A 14,821-nucleotide genomic window follows, 5' to 3' on the forward strand; every position below is an offset into this window, starting at 1 on the left:
AAAATAGGTTGACCCCCCTCCTCTCTGTGGCAGCCCCTCAAATATTGGAAGACTGCTATCATGTCCCCCCTGGTCGATCTCTTCACTAGACTAGCCAAGCCCAGTTCCTGCAACCATCTCCAGTCCCTTAATCATCTTGGTTGCTCTTCTCTGCACTCTTTCTAGAGTCTCCACATCTTTTTCATAGTGTGCTGACCAAAACTGGATACAGTATTATAAGTGTGGTCTTAATAAGGCTTTATAGAGTGGTATCAGTACCTTCCTTGATCTTAATTGAATCCCTCTGTTAATGCAATTTAGGATTGTGTTGGCTTTTTTGGCTGCCACCACATACTGCTGGCTCATATTTAGCTTGTTGTCCACTAAGTCTCCAAGATCCCTTTCACAGTCCCTGCTGTTAAGCTGGTTTCACCCAGTCTATATGTCCTAATCATTTGTCCTAATCAACACAAAAAACCTGCCTGCATTGAATCACACAGACCATGGCTAGGCATTGGGTTCACTAGTGTAGCACCCATAAGCACTAATTTGCTCAAATTCTGTCTTGGGCACAGCAGGCTCAGTTCAGAGGTGGGTTCCTACCAGTTCGCACCTATTCGGTAGAACCAGTTCATCAAATCTACCAAACCGGTTAGAAGAGGTTCCACCAGTGGACCCGGAAAGCAGGCCACACCTACAGAAGAGGTTCCAAATGTTTTTGAAACCCACCACTGGCAAGGATCTTGTAACTTGACAGCTTTAAGACTTGCATGCTTCAATGCCAGAGTTTCTGAATAGCTACTTGGACCGACCTAAGTACTAATTCATAATTTCATATCTGGTCACATGGGCGGCAAGCCACTCCCATCTAGTCACATGGGTGGCAAGCCACTCCCACAAAGGAGGCCACACCCACAGAGTAGGTTCCAACAATTTTTGAAACCCACCACTGGCTCAGTTCCTTCCTGCCAATCTAAAACATTTCCTCCGAACCCCAAACCTGCCTACTGTACCCTCTTTACTTTTGGGGTAAATGTCAGCCAGGCCCCCTCCTAATTAAACAAACCCTAGCTAAAATGTCTGCCGAGGTGGCGCAGTGGGTAGAGTGCAGTACTGCAGGCCACTTCAGCTGACTGCTAGATCAGCAGTTCAGCGGTTCAAATCTCACCGGCTCAGGGTTGACTCAGCCTTCCATCCTTCCGAGGTGGGTAAAATGAGGACCCGGATTGTTGTTGGGGGCAATATGCTGACTCTGTAAACCGCTTAGAGAGGGCTGAAAGCCTATGAAGCGGTATATAAAAATCTGCTATTGCTATTGCTATTGCTCATGTCCCAATCCTGTCAGGGTCATTGGAAAGAATGGCATTATGCCACCTACAGATAGCAGATCTAGAGATCTTGAAAAAGCCTTTTTAATGGACGTTCGCTTGGACTAGTGGTAAAAAATATTCCTCTGGTTTCCTTGGAAGTTGCTGTGTTGCTCACATAACAGCTTGAGTGCTCCTTAGAGAAGAAGGGAGGGAAAACCCCTAAAACTTGTTTGTCCGATCTACTTCAGCCCTAAAATTAGTAGTAGTGGAATATCTATGGGGATTTTCAGTCATCCCGGTCACGGTTGTCCCAAAGGTGCTTTCTTCAAGAGGCAACTGGACTTTCTGGTTTTTCCTTGAAGATGTTTTGCTTCTCAGCTTCTTCAGCTCTCGCTGGATGATGGGGAACGGAAGGATTTATACTCCTTGTAGACAGCTGGTCAAATCTCCAGGTGACCTTAAAGACTCTCTGAAACAATTTGAATGACCAGCTGTCTGCAAGGAGTATAAATCCTGCTATTCCCCACCATCCAGTCAGAGCTGAAGAAGCTTCTTGGATGGGAAGCGAAGCATCTTCAAGGAAAGAAGGTCCAGTTACCTCTTGAAAAAGCACCTCTGGGACTAAGGCTGCCTGGCTGATTAGATGACTCTCCGGATCGAAGACAGCCTAACTCACCACCCCAAAGCCCCCTTCTGATATGCCCGAGAAACAGACTCTTGTAATGGAAAAGCCTAGAATTAGGTTTGACTTTATTCTTGGAGATCTGACTGCATAGTTCTCCAAGACCTCTCGCTTCTCATCCAAGAAGCTTCTTCAGAAAAAGTGCAGAGAAGAGCAACCAGGAGGATTAGGGTCTGGAGGCTAAAACATATGATGAACGGTTGCAGGAACTGGGCCAGTGGTGGGTTGCGGGCGGTATGCCCTGGTACAGGCATACTGGTGCCTGCTGAGAGCCGCAAGCACCATTCTGGTACGATGCTTTGGAGGCCGGCTCGCCAGCCCGCCCGTGTTGCTGAGCTGTGTTTTACCCAACCAGGCTGTTTGTGCATGTGCATGCAACCTACGGTGCCTGCGCGATGCTCCACCGAGCAGCCGGAGAGTCACGGGGTGGGTGTGGATGTGGGTGTGCATCCGTGTGCAGCACCTGAGCACATGCCCGGCCTCGTCGCAGCATACCGGTTGTGATGGGACCCGGAACCCGCCACTGAGCTGGGCATGATTTTTCTAGTGAAGAGAAGAACCAGTGGAGACATGATAGGAGAAGAAGCTTCTCTGAAGAGCTGAAGAAGCTTCTTGGATGAGAAGCAAAACATCTTCAAAGAAAAACCAGGAAGCCCAGTTGCCTCTCAAAAAAGCACCTTTAGGAGTCAGGGAGATTACAATCAACCAATATAAATGCAGTCGCGGGACAGATACAATCTCATGGAACATCCCTCTTTCTTTCCTTCCCTTTTGCTTTTGATGCATATGAAACAGCCTACAGCAGCCAGGATAATTGTTCCAAAAAAGAATTCGGAGGGGTTGAACGTCGAGGCGTCTGGAGAATATCTGGATTAGGCTGAAGTGCATCGCAGAAAAGACAAAGGAATCTCTCTGGTTTTCATCAGAAAGATTGGCATTGTATCACATAATGGTAGATCTAGAGATGTAGCCGCCTTTAAAAGCCTTTTAATGGACTTTGGCTTGAACGGATGGCAAAAACGTTGACCTGGTTTCTTTGGAGGTCACAGGGCTGCTCGAATATCATCCAAAGCTCTCATCATAGCCTAGCCTTCCCCCATCCCTTCTCCTTGTTTCAAATTTTGGAGGCTCCCACCTGTCTCAAATTATTACCTCCTAGAAGGCAGCTAATATTGGCACAACAGAACCACCAAGAGTGTCTGTTGAGGCCTGCGGAACTGGCAGTAGAGTCGGACAGTGGGGAGGTTGGGGAGGAACATGGGCCAGTCCTGGAGGCTGGGAAGGCTCGGATGAGGGCTCTGTGTCGGAGGCAGAGAGGGGGCCAGAGCCATATGCCAGTTATCAGCTGCCTTCAGAGTCAGACATCAGTGAGGCAGAAGAACAGTGTGAACCTGTTCCCAGTGTGCACATGCGCAGAGCTGCCAGAAGGCAAGAATGATTAAGAAAAAAAGGGCAATTTGGGAGTAAGGCTTGGAGATGATTGGCCCCTCCCATAAGACATAAAAGAGAAGCAAAGGGATGTGAGCCAATTAGTTCATATAGTCGGTTCAAGCTCTGAGAAGTTCTGTTTGATTCTGTGCTACGTTTGGCCTTGCAAAACTAATTGGCAATTCGGTCTCTGGCAGCGTTTCAAGGGAGATAAAGGTGGGCGCTTATCAACATTACCCTGAAAGACTGCGGCAACTCGAGCAGACATCTGTCAGACTCTTCACAGACTGTTTGTGAATCATTACAGGCAGGGGTGGGTCCTGGCTGCTGCTACTACTGGTTTGCTCAGGGATGTGCCGCATGTGCAGTACTAAAAAAATCCTTCTGCACATAGCCAAAAATAAGATGGCGCTGGCTATGGAGCCGCCGAGAGAACTGGTTTGGGAGCATGGCAGGCCTGAGTCACTGCCGGTTCTAGCAACCCAGGCTGCCAAGTTACTACCGGTTTGGCTGAATCAATCCGAACCAGTAGGAACTCACCTCTGGTTACGGCCTTGAATGACTATAATTCACAGCCATCTAAATAAAAGAGGGTTTTTGGGACTAAGGTTGTGGCTTATGCTTTCTCGGGGAGCCTAGGTCAGACCACCACCAAGGGCATCCACAGAAAAGGTCCAAATAGATCCAGATGATCAAATGATCAAATTCCACCCTCTTTTAACATGCGATCACAAATGATCAGTGAAAAATCAAAATCAGGAGACCTTAAACACCTTTCCAGATAATCTGACAGATTTTTTTTTTGGCAGGTCGGTGCAACATAGCAAAGCAACGACCTTCATATAATATCCACAATTGGTCCTTTTTCTGAGTTCACCCACAACTCAACTCATTGAGTCAGGTTGGCATCAGGGGGTCTCCTCATAGATGGCGAAGTCAAGATGGCAACCCCAACTGTGCCACTGAAGTTATGGCTGTTTTGAGGGGGCTGTCACAGGTTTGTGAACTCTCTGGTGGCATTCTACACTAGGACACAAAACAGAACCAATCAAGGTTTTGTTTTGATCAAGTGGTGTAGGGTTTCCTGCCTAGGCAGGGCTTATAAGACCGCCAAGGTCCCTTCCAGCCCTGTTATTCTATATTCTAAGATTAACACTAACAGAAACCAACTGACCAGGCTTAGCATGTTGTGTGAAGGAAGCCACTAGGCCACTGGTGGGATTCAGCCAGTTCACACCTCTTCGGGAGAACCGGTTGTTAACTTCCTAAGTAGTTTGGAGAACCGGTTGTTGGACGAAATCTCATTTTGTTTTTTCCCCACTTTACAGGGCTAATCCTGTAAGGAAGGCAGGAAGGAAACATTCTGGTGTTATTTCTAGCCTCATCTTTATTGCTCTGCTTTCAGAATCTGCCTCTCCAGTTAACCCTTATTACATTGTAACAGCTAAGGAGAAGTGCCCATCGACATGAGTGATGTTGAGTTGGCCACACCCAATCACATGGCCACCGAGCCACGCCTACCCAGCTGGTCATTAGGGCAGAGAACCGGTTGTTAAATTATTTGAATCCCACCACTGCACTAGGCCAACTTAGTTCAACCTATCGTGTGAAGACAGCTGGTAGATGAATTGTTTGATGGATTATTGATCTTCTGCAACTCAAAGGCAGTAGGGTTTTGTTTTTTGCTGGCTTTTTGATTCCACTTAATGAATTTGGCTTTGAGACCCGCGGTACAAAAAATGTCAATAGTCCAGAAATCCTCCCGGGTTTCAAAAAAGCCAAAATATGAATATTATTAGGTGCTATGCTTCTGCTTCGTTGGCATCAGCATAGAGGGGTGATGTTTTCCCATCCTTCCAGCGTACCATCACGTCTCCCAAGATTGGTGTTTTGGGAAGCAAATTGTCTTCAGCTCGATCCGGATTCTCTTTGTTTAGCAACACGAACGCCTGCTTCGCTTCTTCTTCATCCAGCGGGGTGTCTTCATAGCCTTCTTTGTGTGGGAAAAGGACCTTGTGGTTTCTGTGGAATGGAGAAAAAAACAATGTCTCCTCAACCATCCATTTCCGAGCATTCACCTCCAGAGATGATAGCAGGCAGTTAGGGGAACCTAAGACTCGCTCAAAATAAGCATGCAAAGACATGAACCCTGCTTTGGGAAAGTTTGGAAACGGAGATGGAATTAACTTGACTTAAATTAATTAATTTAAATTAGTTTAATTAATGCAAAGCTTCTTTTCTGGTAACATTGTACTGCAAACTAGAGCATACAAAACTTTTCCCAGACCAATTCTGGAATACAGCTCGTCTGCCTGGAATCCACACTGTATATTGGACATTAATACAATGGAGCAAGTCCAAAGGTCTTTCACAAGAAGAGTCCTCCACTCCTCTGCTCACAATAGAATCCCTTATGCCACTAGGCTTGAAATTTTGGGCTTGGACAACCTGGTATTGTGCCACCTTCGGTCTGACCTAAGCGTAGTACACAAAATTGCCTGTTACAATGTCCTACCTGTCAATGACTACTTCAACTTTAGCCATAATAATACACAGGCAAACAATGGATACAAACTCAAGGTCAACCTCTCCAAATTTGATTGCAGAAAATACGACTTCAGCAACAGAGTGGTCAATGCCTGGAATGTTCTACCTGTCTCGGTTGTTACATCCTCAAAACCCCACAGCTTCAACCTTAAACTGCCTACCGTGGACCTCACACCATTCCTAAGAGGTCCATCAAGGGGGCTTGCATAAGCGCACCAGCATGCCTAACGTCCCTGTCCTACTGTCCCCATTTATTCGTACCCATTTCCTGTGTTCATGTCCATGTTTATACTTAGACCTGTTATCTTGCACATGTTCAACAAACTAACTAATTAAATAAATAATAATTAACTAACTAACCAGGGCTCACCTAAGCCTAATCACACCACAAATATAATATTGGCTTGCTCTTTGTGTCTATGGTAAGGTGACCAGACGTCCCAATTTTGGCAGGACAGTCACGATTTCTAACAATTTGTCCCGTGTCCCGGGGGCGTTTTAAAAAAGTCCCGATTTTTCTGGCTTCATGTTGAAAGCCCAGTGGATTTGCTTAAGAAATCCTAACCGGGGCAAGACAAAAGACATCCTGTCTAATCCCTCTCTATGTCTCAGTACTTTAATTGAAGATATTAAAACGTTAAAGCAAGAAAACGCCCCCCCGCGCCCCTTTTACCTCATTTTATAAGAAAGATGACCCAGTACCATAGAGCTGCAGGAAATACTAAGGCTAGAATAGTAGCGATTGTTCCTTCCTGGATTTCCTGGAGGGGAGGGGCATGGAGGTTGGAGGTCGGCTCGTGTGGGAAAAAATGGTGGCTCCTCATTTTTCTTTGAAAAATATTTCCCTGGGACTATTTCACCATTTTAATTTGCTCAGTTCTTTGTATTAACATCTACATCATTCTGGATTGACTTGGAGTGCCTGCCTGCTGGTAGTGAGCTGGGTTTTTTTCTTTTATTTTTTTAATGTATTTTAAAATAATATTTTATTTATTGTGCATAGGAGTTTTTAAAATAGTTTTATTCTGTGTGGATTCTTTTTTTTAATTGTCTTAGACTATTTAAAAAAAGATTCTATCCAAAATAAATTGAAGTGAAACCATTTTTAAAAATTCTATGCACAATACTTTGAAATATATTGTGCATAGAATTTTTAAAAATAGTTTTACTTCAATTTATTCTGTGTGGAATAGTTTGAAATGTTTTACTTCAATTTATTCTGTGTGGATTCTTTTTTTAAATTGTCTTAGACTATTTAAAAAAAGATTCTATCCAAAATACAAAATACCAGCTGCAGTTATTCACTTAAGAACTGTGGCAAGAAAGGTGGTATGGTGACCAAAGTTACAATGGCATTGAAAAAAGTGACTAATGACCATTTTTCACACTTAGCGACCATTTTCACACTTAGCGGCCATTTTCACACTTAGCGACCGTTACAGCATCCTCATGGTCACATTATCAAAATTTTGATGTTTGGCAACAGTTACAATTTATATTTGTAAATTGTAGTTATGTTGAAATAAAAAAAATATTACAATACTATTTTTGCGTTGTATGAAAATTTTTGTTGCTCCGTATAAAATTTTTAATCAAGCCCCCCCCTCCGGTCAAAGGTGTCCCTCTTTACCAATCTGAAATCTGGTCACCTTAGTCCTATGGAGATTCTCAATCATCCAGGCCATGGTTGTCCCAAAAGTGCTTTTTCAAAAAGCAACTGGCTTTGTTTATTTTTTTCCCCCTTGAAGATGCTTCACTTCTCATCCAATAAGCTTCAGAGCTGAGGAAGCTTCTTGGATGAAAAGCGAAACATCTTCAAGGGAAAAGTACAAAAACAAAGTCCAGCTGCCTTTTGAAAAAGCATTTTTGGGGCTTGGCTCTTTGTATATGTGTGCCTTGGAGTTAGTTTTTCATTCCTGGGAACTAATCACTGCAAGATTTCAGAAGTGGCTTGCCATTGCTTCCTTTCTAGGGTTAAGAGAAAGTGACTGGCCCAAGATAGCTTTGTGTCCAAGGCAGGACTGGAACTCACAGTCTCCCAGTTTCTAGTCTAGTGGCTTAACCCTTACACTAAACCAGCTCAGAAGAAGTTGAACTTATATATATATCCCTTTATCTACCTACCTACCTAACTACTCTCTCCCTCTCCCTCCCTACCTACTGTATTTCTCTCTCTTTCTCTCCCTCTCTATCCCTCTATCTATCTACCTACTTTTTTAAAAAAAATTGCATCTTCAAAACCTTGGTGCATCTTATATTCCGGTGCGTCTTATACTCTGAAAAATACAGTATGTATGTAGTTTGAAGAATAGGTCTACAGTGAAATCTCAAAAGTGGTTTTTTTTTTCAAAAGGAAACTGGATTGTGTAGGAAGCCCATCCACCCTCCCCCCTCCCGAGAATGAAATATTTGGGGAATATTAAAAGAGGCAGAATATTATATCTCCCTAAAGAACAAATCGGGAAAAAATCTTAACAAAGGCAGAAAGCAGCTCCAACATCCTCCATCAGATGCCCAAGTCTTTAGAGATGGATAATTTGTGCCCATTAAGAAAGATTGGGCCAGCCTATTCACAAATAAAACACCTTCAACTCCAGTTGATGGGATTAAGAAGGACAGGTCCAAGTTTTTCCTTGCACAGCACCTCATTTGGAAAATATTTCCATGGCAGCTTTCCAAGATAGATAAAGTCTGTAGTCATAAATACTCCTTTGAAAGACTTTTTGCCAGGCCTTTGATGAATGTGAATGAGAGGAATTCATATTCGTTTAATAAAAGGGCTTTTGTCAGGACCAGGACTCTGCTTCGTGCTTTTTGGGGAAGCCTAGGTCAAAACAACCCCCCAAAATGTGTAAAAGCCAACTATCCCAAGCCCATTTTGTCAGCTGCCCCAGAACTACATGCTGTTCTTGGTTCTTCTCATCGATAACTTTCCAACCAGCCTCCATTTATTTCCAGTGCCTTTCTCCTGGCTTGGAACCGGACTGGAGTTTTCTTCCAACTATTGTTTTCCCCTTGAGGAAGAGGTTCTAATCCTTCCATCACCCCCACTATCCTGCCGGAATCAATGAAGCTTCTTGGCTGAGAAGCAAAATGTCTTCCTCAAGGTGAAAAAAAAACAGTCCAGATGTCTTTTTGGGGAAAAAAAAAAAACACTTTGGAGACAACCATGACCTGGATGATGATTGAAAATCTCCACAGACGTCTGCAGTGAAAATAAGCACAGTTGGCCAGGTTAGTTACCTAACTTACCTAACTAAATTATGAAGAGAACTAGCAACTTTAGTTAATGTAGTTTAACTGTGGTGGGTTTTGAGCCTCTGTTTGTTCCACCATCCTAAAGGGTTTGATTAAGATGGCGTTTAATACACTAAACAAACTCAGAATTGGATTTGTCTTGCCACTATGGAGTCCTGTATTCAGAGGTACGCTGGATGCCAAGCAAAAGCCCAATATTATCACTCCGAAATATGACTTCTTCATACCTGTTGGCCCTAATATTTGCTCCCAGGAGCACAACACCAATGAGCAGAACGACAATGGAAAGGCCCAGGATAGAGTAATTCCATGCAGATGCTGAAAGAGAAAATGATAAGGAATTCATGTGGATGGGTTAATGTCCTAAGAAACTAAGGAGAAACTAAGGAGAAATTTCCTGACAGTTAGAACAATTAACCAGTGGAACAACTTGCCTCCAGAAGTTGTGAATGTTCCAACACTGGAAGTTTTTAAGAAGATGTTGGATAACCATTTGTCTGAAGGGGTGTAGGGTTTCCTGCCTAAGCAGGGGTATGGACTAGAAGACCTCCAAGGTCTCTTCCAACTTTGTTATTCTATTCTATTCTATTCCAGATGTTCAAGGAGACTTATATAATCTTCTCATCTTCAGTTTTGTCTCACCTTTTTAGGGCAACTGTGGAAGGCAAGGAATGAGTCACAAAAGTCAAGATGGCAGCTGCAAGGACAACCTTCTGGGGTGAAGCTTCAGTTACACATCTGCAGCCACCATGTTGACTATTTGACTTGCTCCTTATAGAAGAAGACAGAGTTAAAGTCGGTAAAGGAATAACAGAATAATGTGGTTAGAAGGGGCCTTGGAGGTCTTCTAGTGCAACCCCTTGCCACACTCTACACCACTCCTGACAAATGGCTGTCTAATCACTTCTTAAATACCTCCAGGGATGGAGCACCCACAGCTTCTGGAGGCAAGCTCTGCTCAACTGTTTACATGTTCTTTATTCCCTGGTTAATTGTTAATTGTTAGCAGATAAGAGACACCCAATGACATTTCAGCCCTGCGGAAGGAGGGGGCGCATGAAGAAGATTCAAAAGAACACCACCCTGATTCCGCTTAATGTAAGAGGGGGCAGAGGGAAAACTCTACTAGACTTTCAAGGTTGTGTTATTATACTCTACAACTGCGGTGTCAAACTGGATTTCTTCAAGGGCCGGATCAGCACTGTAGTTCTCCGTGGGCCAGCAGGTGGGGTAGTGGGGGTGAGATGGGACAGATGCCTCCAGGAGCACTCTGCCGGCCAAAAATAGGGCATGTAGAGGCCGCGCGAGGCTTCCGCACAGCCTGTTTTCTGCCTCTCTGGCCTCCAGCAGCACTCTGCCAGCCAAAAGTGAGTCATGCAGGGGGCTTGCAGGGCCTCCGCATCACCCTTTTTGGGCCGGCGGAGTGCTGCAAGAGTCCGTGGAGGTTGAAAACATCCCATGGGCCTTGAGTTTGGCACCCCTGCCTGACAACAATAGAATACAATTCTTCTGGTGTCTCTTACCTGACCTGTCCTGGTTGAAGGTATGGATTTCTCCTTGGTAGTTCCTTGATTAAGGAAGTAGCAATAGCAATAGCACTTAGACTTATATACCGCTTTACAGTGCTTCACAGCCCTCTCTTTAATGGTTTATAGAATCAGCATCTTGCCCCCAACCATCTGGGTCCTCATTTGACCCACCTCGGAAGGACAGAAGGCTGAGTCAACCTTGAGCCTGGTGAGATTCGAACTGCCGAATTGCTGGCAGCCAGCAGTCAGTATAAGCAGCCTGCAGTACTGCATTCTAATCACTGCACCATCATGCCTCATGGTACCAGGGAGAATCAAGGAACTATTCTGAGAAACCCACAGCACCAGCAGGGTAAGCTCTTCTATGCAAACTGGGAGCAAACCCCACACTAACCAGCACTGATGAGGTTACCTAGATCAGGGGTCCCCAACCCATGGTCTGTGGACTGGGCATGCCAGCAACTGGTCCGCACAAACAAGCGAAGCCCATCCATGGGATGCAGGTAATATGCAAAACCACACTCCCTGCAGTCCATGGGAAAACCTCTCTCCATGGAACCATTCCCTGATGCCCAAAAGGTTGGTGGCCATTGACCTACTAGATGGTGAATGAAAACTCTGCAAGAAAAGAACCATGCTCAGAGGGCACCAAGGGCTCCACATGTCAACCCTGAGCTACAGATATTCTTTTCTATTCATTTTCATGCTATTGTACTCTGCTAGCAGATCTGGCAGCAGATTTGGACTGTGAAGAGGTTGGGAAGGAACACAAGCCAGTCCTGGAGTCTGGGAAAGGCTCTGAAGAGGGCTCTGTGTCAGAGGCAGAGAGGGGGCCACAGCTGTATGCCGGTGATCAGCTGCCTTCAGAGTCAGACATCAGTGAGGCAGAAGAACAGCTGGAGCCTGTTCCCAGTGTGCACATGCGCAGAGTTGCCAGATGACGGGAACAGCTAAAGAACAGGGGTCTACTTGGGAACAAGGCCACAGGTGGACGATGAATGGCCCCTCCCAGAGGAAATAAAAGAGGAGTAAAAGGGGAGTGGAGTTTCAGGAGACACAATTAATTCGCTTAATTGGCTTGTGATTCTCCAAGACTCCTTGCCAGATTTGCAGATATTGGCCTATCAGCATTCTACACCAGAGAAGGTCTGTGACTGTAAATCCTCCCTTGAAAGACTTGCTGGATGTGAATGAGCAGAATTCACAGTAATTAATAAAAGGGGTTTTTGTTGGGACCAGGAGTTGGTTTCATGCTCTTTGGAAGCCTCGGTCAGAACAGATCTGCAGAGGGATGAGTAGAGTGCAATCACTGCAGTAATTCTGTGGGAGATGACCAGGCTGAAACCTTAGAGGAGAGGTGAAACACGTCATAAGTCATGAGTCCCTACATGCCCCAGATATCTAAGTTCAGCCCACCTAGAATGCCTTTCTTATCTCCCATTCATTTCCCTTGAGTTGTCAGAATCTTGTAGAGAGCTTATGCATGCAATAATCTTATACTCCTCATCAGTGGGGCAGAAGAACAGCTGGAGCCTGTTCCCAGTGTGTGCATGTGTAGAGTTGCCAGGAGAAGGGAACAGCTAAGGAACAAGAAAGTAAAGCCACAAGTGGACAGTGAATGGCCCTTCCCATAGGGAATAAAGAGGAGCAAAAGGGGAGGGGAGTTTGCAGGAGACAATTAGTTCCATTCCTTAAGGTGAAGGTCTGTTTCCTGACTTCTTGCCAAGTAATTGCTGCTACAGTGTGGCATTTGGAAGATATCAGCCTGGCAGCTCTCCAAGCCTGATAAAGGTCTGTAGTTTGTGAAATCTCATGAAAGACTGTTTGCTGGAGAGGAATTGACTTTAATCTAAATAAAAGGGGTTTATTGGGATGAGGAGTCGGCTTTGTGTTTTGGGAAAGCCTAGGTCAGAACACATGCCTTTTTAAAGACCAGTATCATGCTCCCCACAAGACCCAAAACCTGAACAAAGAGGACTCAGCCTAATCCAAACAAATTATGTGGTTAAAGCCTTGGAACCACTTACGATCTTCTCTTCGGAAAAGCCATAGCATCTCCTGCAGCATCTCTGGGGAGATGGTGTCTTCTGAAGGATTGTCAAGGTCTCCTGAGTCCTTCTGGGGCTGGGAGCCTCATGATAGCCAGGACACCCTGGTCTGTATTCAATGCTAGGTTAGAAATCAGGAGACAGTGAGCATTTTCCCCAGGTTTTTCATTTTTTTAAAATAAATCTATCAAATCAATGTATGACCAATGTGGCACCTGGGTGTCATACATTCTAATACAAATAAAACTAATAAGGTTAATCATAATTACGACATTCAATCAACTTATGTATGTATTATAATAATACACATTTATGTTAGGTTGCAGTCTATCATTGTTCAGTTATTCCACATTTTCTCTTGTTATTACTTTCATTTTATTATATAAAAATGTATACACTAATATTTACCCTTCTCTTATTTCTGTCACTTATTCTAGCTTTTAATCACCCTTCATTAAAAGACTTTTTTCTTTCTTTGCTATCTAACTTTTAATCATGTCACCCAGCTTGAAAAAGAAAGAAAAGAGAAAGAAAAGGAAAAGCAATTCAAAACAACAACAAAAAAGAGAAATCATTCATTGTCTCTTGCCCGCTTCAGTGCTTCAATTGCTATGCTTTAAAAAACAGAGAGAGGGAAATGGAAAAGCAAATCAAAACAAAAAGAAAAAAGAAAATCATCTATCCATCATCTCTTGCCCTCTTCAATATCTTAATTGCTATGCTTTTTTTTTACTTGCCTCCCAAACTCCTCTCTTAAATCTTTATCTCTGTCAGTGTCTGCTTCTTGGATGCTCAATCTAGGTATTCCTCTTAGCTGTACCCTTTTCCACTACCTAATTTCTAAAATTTCTACCCAGGCCCCTGAGGAGACAGTGAGTATTGATGGTGCTACTATGAACACAGATAACATGCCAGCCTAGGCTAAAATGTGACAGGGTAGGACAGGGAACCCAACTGTTACCTTTGCAGATTGTCCCAAACAAGTTAATCTCTTTAAGACATCACAGGTTTATTTAATTGAACATTGCCTGCTGTATCAACAATCAGACCTATCATCTTGTTGAAACTTGGCAGGCTAAAGAAAGAGCGATCTGCTTTTGAGCTCTGAATTATCGTCTTAATAAAACTCTCTCCTTCGATAAAGAGCCTCGTGAATCTATCTAGGATTTATTCCTGAACTTTTAATAGCTCAGTGAAATGGAGCAACCTTGGCAACAAAGAGCTGGAGGCCCTTCCCGAAAAGCTCTAGTTGTGGGTGAAAGAAGAGAACAGCGGCTTCAGAGAAGTTCTAGAGCTCGAGATGAGAAGGAATGTGCTTGTACACGATCTGAAGGCCTTGGGTGGTGGCTCAGATTGAGCCAAGGTGTCAGAAATCTCCATTTCTATCATGCTGTTCTGTAGACCGCTGAATAGACAGGCTACTTGAATTAGAACTTAAGAAGCTTTGGGGCAGAGCCTGGGGGCCACAGGGAGGGAATAGAAAGGTAGGTGATCTAGAAGAAGGAGAGCAGAGCCTGGAGGAGGAGTCAAAAGAGGCATCAGCTTAGAGTTGCTGCATCGCCACAAATGGACTAAACCCAACCCCTCTTGAATTCTTGTGACCCTTATCTAATTCGTAGCTGGTGTTAACCATTAGTTGAGAATATTCCTGGTGTATAGTCATGAGTAGCAATAATCAATTTAATTGGACCGCCACATGTGTGGATGTGATCTTTTGCACCTGATATTTGTATAGGAATATTGGAGATAGCCTTGAAAAAGGTATGCAGCAGCTATTACCATCTCCTCCCTCCACTCCCTCCCTCTCTCTTTGTCAGCTTCTGTTTTGCTGCTTGCTTTTCAGCTGCCATTGAAACAGGGAGGAGGGCATGGTATTTGGGGAGGGATATGATCTGTGCAGGAGGACTGTTAATTGGGAGTTGTTCTCACCATTCGTTTGCGCATGTGGAAGGAGGGGAGTTTCCCGCCAAGGCCAACTGTCCAGCATACCAACCTGATGATGATTTTTGAAGATGTCTCCCACCTGACAGCTGTGGAGAT

General features: G+C 44.2%; 1 protein-coding gene across 1 annotated transcript; it reads right to left on the minus strand.

The window, feature by feature from the left end:
- Positions 1-5,047: 5,047 nt before the first annotated feature.
- LOC116519293 (organic solute transporter subunit beta-like) lies at positions 5,048-12,877 on the minus strand. The gene is made up of 3 exons (XM_032233131.1): positions 12,761-12,877; positions 9,432-9,522; positions 5,048-5,421 (listed from the first exon to the last, which is right to left on the minus strand). The coding sequence occupies exons 1-3, from the start codon at positions 12,798-12,800 to the stop codon at positions 5,202-5,204; spliced, it is 351 nt and encodes a 116-aa protein (XP_032089022.1). The 5' UTR covers positions 12,801-12,877; the 3' UTR covers positions 5,048-5,201.
- Between the last annotated feature and the right edge of the window lie 1,944 nt (positions 12,878-14,821).

This window comes from Thamnophis elegans, chromosome 16, assembly GCF_009769535.1.
Source record: "Thamnophis elegans isolate rThaEle1 chromosome 16, rThaEle1.pri, whole genome shotgun sequence".
In the NCBI taxonomy this organism is placed as follows: Eukaryota; Metazoa; Chordata; class Lepidosauria; order Squamata; family Colubridae; genus Thamnophis; species Thamnophis elegans.

Coding starts and splice junctions, on each gene's coding strand:
- LOC116519293 (XM_032233131.1), bottom strand. CDS start 12,800: ATGCTGCAGGAGATGCTATGGCTTTTCCGAAGAGAAGATC. Junction 9,523..12,760: donor GCTTTTCCGAAGAGAAGATC/GTAAGTGGTTCC, acceptor TTTCTCTTTCAG/CATCTGCATGGAATTACTCT. Junction 5,422..9,431: donor GCAAATATTAGGGCCAACAG/GTATGAAGAAGT, acceptor TCCATTCCACAG/AAACCACAAGGTCCTTTTCC.